Genomic DNA, 6,000 nt, shown 5'->3' with positions numbered 1-6,000 from the left:
TTTTGTAGCACGGAGCACAACTAGTCGAAGAGAAGCTAGTACTAAAGAGAGACCTGGAGGAGCGTTGTCAAAATAGAATGAAGAGTCTTCAAAAAAGGTGACGTCCCTGGAGAGAAGTAAACATTAGAGAGTGAGATTATAACAAACATAACCTTTTATGTCAGAGATTATACTAAGAACATATACTTGATAGATTTGGGATCAAGTTTATAGTGTCTAGGGGAGGTAATATGAACAAAGCATTGACACCCAAAGACTTTTAAAGGCAGTGAAAAAGGATCATCATGTGGCAACAATAAAGAGTAAGGGGATGTATTACTGAGAATGGACGATGGTAGCCTATTTATAAGAAAACATGCAGTAAGAATGAAATGCGGCCAATAAAAGTATCAAACTTTCATGGCATATAGTAAATTGTGAGCTACCTCAAGAATATGACGATTCTTCTGTTCTGCAACACCATTTTTTGAGGGGTGTAGTCACATGATGTTTGATGGATAATTCCATCTTGACAAAAGGATTCAAGGTCTCTAAAAGTATATTCTTTTGCATTATCAGACCGAAGTACTTTTATTTTCTGACCAAATTGAGTGAATACCATAGCATGAAACAATTTATAAATCAATGGTATTTCAGAACTTTTTATAAAAAGAAATAACCAAGTGGTACGAGTGAAGTCATCAATAAATGTAATAAATTACTTAACTTGGGAAATATTTGAGATGCTTAAGGGTCCCCATACATCTGTATGAATTAAGGAAAAAGGAATAACACTTTTAACTTCTGGACGAGGTGAGTATCTAGTCCTATGGTGTTTACTCAGTTTACAGACTTCACAATTTAATTCTAACCTTGCTTTAAGAGTAGGAAAAATATGATAAAGAGATAGAGCGGATGGATGTCCCAACTGGTTGTGCAATAGCCTTGTCTCAGTTTCAGTTGAAACAATATTTATTTGAAGCACGTCCAGGTAGTAGAACCCCCCTGTTCACGGCCTCCACCAATCACCTGCTTCGTTATAAGATTCTGAAACACACAAGAAATGGGTGAGAAAGTGACAGAACAATTAAAATATTTGGTGAGTTGACCAACAGACAAAAGATTCAAGGAAAAAGTAGGAACAAAAAGGATATCTGTGAGCGGAAGTGATGGTGTGACAGAAGTGGATCCTTTCCCTAGAACTTTAGTTTGAGAACTGTCAACTATGGTAACAAATTTATGTGAGAGACACGGAGGAACTGAGTGTAATAGAGTTTTGTTACCTGTGAGATGCTTGGAGGCTCCTGAGTCAATTATCTAGGATGAAGAGGAGGTAGATAACATACCTGAAGCGGTGGTAAAAGCGGTAGTTGAGGAGGAACTTGTAGAAGAACCCTTCATTATTTTCATTTTCTAGAACAAGTCTGTTACGGTCCCAGATCTGACACAAGGATTCTTTGAGAGGATCTGGGATCTGCCACGGGTTACGGATCTTCCATGCATTACTGTAGGGATAGTAGGAAGACATGGGGAAGACGAAGATCAATGGAGGATGAGAGAATACATGGGTTTTTTAGGAAAACCCTAACCTCGAGATCAAGAAGGTGATCTCAAACCTGTTTACGCTAGATTTAACCTAATTCTCAATACTTCAATGCTTGTCTTTCTCGTTACTCTTACCCCTTAAATAGGGCTCACCCTGTTAGGGTTTAATATAATATATTACAAAAATACCCATATAAAAATATTTTAAAAATACCCCTATATATAAAATATTCCAAAAATACCCCTATGGCCTAAAACTGAAATAAATAAAGTAAATTAAAGATAAACAACTAAAATAATAATGTTATTATATGCATAACATTACCCCCTCCCCCTGGAAGAACGAGCTTGTCTTCAAGCTCGGAAGTAGGGTCTGTATACCGACGTCTCCACTCGATAATTCGGTGGCTGAGAGAGATATATCCCCGTAAGCATAGCTTAGTTTGCGTTGAAGAAGGTGAGTTCTTAGGCTACTTTCCTCTACCTGCATTGCTGCTGTTGAAGCTAATAGGTCTCCACAGTCATCGAGCATGACTATCTGCAGTGCTGCTACGGTAGCAAGGTTCAACACCAGATAATTCATCTCCTCTACTCTTGACAGTAAATGATACATTGAGGAACCCATGACGTGCATAACATCAACAGCTGAACTAATTGAAACCTTCGCCATCAGTACATCTGGCCTCACCCCATCAGTGACAGGAAGGTGGAGAGTGCATGCTTCCCATGCGTCAGTAGCCCCAGCCATAGACATTGAATGCTCTCTATCCATTACAGCCCACTCACCAAGGTAGGTAATGATAAGTAGTAAATCCAACTTCATATCCTGCCTGAGTAGCTGGAGGGTGATCCTATGGACAAGGAAGATAAGCCATGGCTGGTGACATCTGTCTCCTGATGCAAAGCATTCGTCAATAAAATTATACTGCTTGCTAAGCCATGGCTGGTGACATCTGTCTCCTGATGCAAAGCATTCGTCAATAAAATTATACTGCTTGGTCCCTTCCCTCCAATCATGTTCAGTATCATCTACACAAAAGCGGAACAGTCAATAATTTGTTGCGTACCAGTAGTTGGCCCAATTTTCAGCAGGAACATAATACATCGTCTCTGCTACAACACCACATTCTCCACCACACTCTGTGGTAGCATAGAAGGAACCAGATCCTGGCCAGGCGCGTTCATGTTTACCACACACTGTCATATATGGAACAACAGAAGCAATAGGTTCCCTTGGTGCCATCAACTGGTCCCACTGTGAGATATATCCATTTGCAGCCGCTATGCTAGCCTTGAAGCCGTTTTCATCAAACCCATAGCCTTGGTATGCTCTGCAATACCATATTCCGCTTGTTCCCTGAATGCCATCAAGCTCAAGCAAGGCTTTGGAGGCTGCAACAGACAGAACAAGATGGCTTGTTGACCAACTGATCACAATATTTTGAGGCTCATGAAGTGGGTTTAGAGACACAAGGAAAAGGAGTCCAGTGTCATCAATATTCTGAATCACATTGAGCCAATATGTGAGGCGTGCGTTGTTACTCATGTTTCCAAGAGAATTCCAGGCACTCCATGCTGAAGGGTTCTTAGGCATCAAATTTGTACCATGGTGAAGGAAAATATCACTGTAGACATATTGAAATGCACCAAGGATTCTGGTTTGTTCATTAGTAGCTTCTTCTCCTAATGCTCTCAAGGCATCTGCCAGAATTGCTGGTATGGGCAGCATTGTTTTGTAAACAGCAGTCAAAAGGACAATATCACCCAACTTCAAACTTTTCAAGTGGTCCGAAAATCCCGAAATTGTATTACAATGATTGATAGAATCCAAAAAGAACATGAATGGTTTCAGATCTAATGTCTTCCCTGCAGGGACAGAGGCACAAGCAGTGCCAACAGTGACAGTATGGAAGGACACTTTCGCGGAAATGCCTTCAAATTTTCCAAATTCAAAGACTGGGCTGTGAAGAAAATTACCTCATAGTCCTTCTTGGTGATCCTCTCAAGGAATGGAAATTTTCCCAACTGTTCCATGCTAGTCCCAGTAATGTAAAAGATGTCCTTCTGCCCTGGTTGCATTCTAGAAATGTACTGATCCTGGGATGCTAACTTCCCTTTATGGGTACTTTCAAATCGAAGAAGCTTTGCTAGACAGCTCCTGTTAGTTGCATCCTCGATGATGCCTAGTTTTATGGACTTGCCAAACTCTTTCCAGAACTTAGCATATGATCCTCTCTTCAACAACACTTCTCCAGTGTAAAACTCATTAGGAGCCTCATCAGCAATACGTCGGATCATGTCCAGTGCCTTCCTGGTGAGTTGCTTCTGTATCGTCATCAAACTGCTATGTTTTTGAAGCCTTACTCGAGACACATTGAGTGGCAAGGTGTCAGAGTCAACAAGACCAATCAAAAAGCTTAAATATGTGGGAAGAAGCTCATCAAATTCACCTTCAGTAGTGAAGAGACTCCAAGCCATTGGCTTTTCATCACCAAAGTCCTTTGCAAGAGAATGGTAAAATTTGTGGTACTCTTCATCAGTAACCTCTTCATTTGATTCATCATCCTCTGCTGAAACTACTGACTCAACCTCCTTGCTTGCCCAGAGATAGATGGGGAAGTTGATGACTTCAGAGTATCTTTGAACCAATTCCTTCAATTCGTGTTGTTCCAAAGATTCACTAGCTTCATCCCTAATGTAATCTAATCTTGGTACCACGACCTCATGGTTCATTCCATGTGTCCTCTGAGATTGCAAAGGCTCCATCAGCGGTAGACTCCCCTACATACTGTTTGTCATTGTTGTGTTTGCTGATAACTTCAACATAATCAGCAACCAAATATACCGAGTAGAAACCAAAATATTCAACGGCAAAATTTTCAGCAGTCCCGCCCAAAATATTCAGCAATCTCCATACAATTTTCAGCAGCTTCTTCGCTAAAATAAAACTGAAGAGGTGCAAGCGTTGATGTCCCTCTAAAACAATTTCTATGAATTCCGGCATCCCCATAAAAATTACATGGGTAAATTCATACGCACAAACCCTAATTCCACCAATTAAGCACTGTTGCTCTGCAACAGAGGACAAAAAACCTTTGTCCACAATTTTCGAGAAGCGTTGCTACTGCTCAGCCTCTTGGAGGCCCTTCAACCGCATGGAACCACTGATTTGACCTAAAAAAAGATGACGATTCAGAAGCTTACCCCCAATTTTGTTGGAGATGGTTCCCCATTGGGCTTCCGAGGGCGAGGTTGAGACTGAAAATGAGAATCCGGAAGCCAAAGCCCACCGGATTTGTTTCCGACGGTGCTTCCTTTTTTTCCGGTGGACTCTTGTTTCTGCCGGTGCTTGTAGATTGTCGGAGACAGAGGAGGGATGGCCTAAATGATTTGCCATGACCGAGTTAGATAGGAATGCTTCCGTCTGCTGTGGGGAAAAATTTGCTGCTGGCCGTGAGGAGGGGATTTGTAAGGTTGAACCCAAATGAGCATGTACCAAAGAGATTTTGGCAGAAAACCATTCCAATTTCCCCAACTCTTCATCATTGCTGTTCGGCTTTGGATTTCCTTAGCGCGGACATCTTGAATTTTTCTGAATCCTAGCATTTCCGCCCGTCCGAAGTTGAGGTTGCCCCCACAGGGACTCCGACCGGTAAACGGGACGAAATTTTCAATTTTTCTGTCCCGTCACCTATTTTCAATTTTTGTGTTGCTTTTCCTTCGTTGCGTACCTCTTGCTCAGAAATTTCAAGTTTCGTGACCTTTTCTATGGCAGCGTGTGGCTCCCTTGTCCGATATTCCATGAAAATTTTATATAATGCTCGTGCATCTCCTAATTCTTCGCATGATTTTTCCACCGAAACATGTATTTTTTCCATTGAAACGTGTACCTTTTCCATGCGATCTTGTACCTCATGCAATTTTTAGGATACATAACTCATTGTGTTCTCGCTCTGATACAAGTCGTTACAGTCCCAGATCTGACACAAGGATTCTTTTGGAGGATCTGGGATCTACCACGGGTTACGGGTCTTTCATGTATTACTGTAGGGATAGTAAGAAGACATGAGGAAGACGAAGATCAATGGAGGATAAGAGAATACGTGGGTTTTTGAGGAAAACCCTAACCTCGAGATCAAGAAGGTGATCTCAAGCCTGTTTACGCTAGATTTAACCTAATTCTCAATACTTCAATGTTTGTCTTTCTCATTACTATTACCCCTTAAATAGGATTCACCCTGTTAGGGTTTAATATAAAATATTACAAAAATACCCCTATAAAATATTCCAAAAATACCCCTGTGGCCTAAAACTGAAATAAATAAAGTAAATTAAAGAAAAATAACTAAAATAACAATTTTATTGCGTGCATAACACATTTTCTAGAACAAATCATACACATCATCGGTAAGGGTTTGCTTTTCTGTCGATGTGGTTGACTGGTCCTCCTTTGTATCACTTACCATGACTTGATTA

At 40.8% G+C, this 6,000-nt stretch overlaps 1 protein-coding gene across 1 annotated transcript; it reads right to left on the bottom strand.

Annotated features, from left to right (window-relative positions):
• Positions 1–756: 756 nt before the first annotated feature.
• LOC137941201 (endoplasmin homolog) lies at positions 757–5,168 on the bottom strand. Its single transcript, XM_068786516.1, has 2 exons — positions 1,850–5,168; positions 757–1,026 (listed from the first exon to the last, which is right to left on the bottom strand). Exon 1 carries the CDS (start codon positions 4,288–4,290, stop codon positions 3,379–3,381), a length of 912 nt encoding a protein of 303 aa, XP_068642617.1. The 5' UTR covers positions 4,291–5,168; the 3' UTR covers positions 757–1,026; positions 1,850–3,378.
• Positions 5,169–6,000: the final 832 nt, after the last annotated feature.

Source organism: Aristolochia californica, unplaced genomic scaffold (assembly GCF_029961685.1).
Source record: "Aristolochia californica isolate CCGP_79_NKW_82.1479 unplaced genomic scaffold, dmAriCali1.0.hap1 SCAF_10, whole genome shotgun sequence".
Classification (NCBI taxonomy): Eukaryota; Viridiplantae; Streptophyta; class Magnoliopsida; order Piperales; family Aristolochiaceae; genus Aristolochia; species Aristolochia californica.
The sequence above is the reverse complement of the archived record's forward strand: the minus strand, read 5'-3'. Positions and strand labels throughout refer to the sequence as shown.

Bases quoted from the DNA above. Each gene is read 5' to 3' on its own strand.
- LOC137941201 (XM_068786516.1), bottom strand. From the start codon at position 4,290: ATGGAGCCTTTGCAATCTCAGAGGACACATGGAATGAACCATGAGGTC.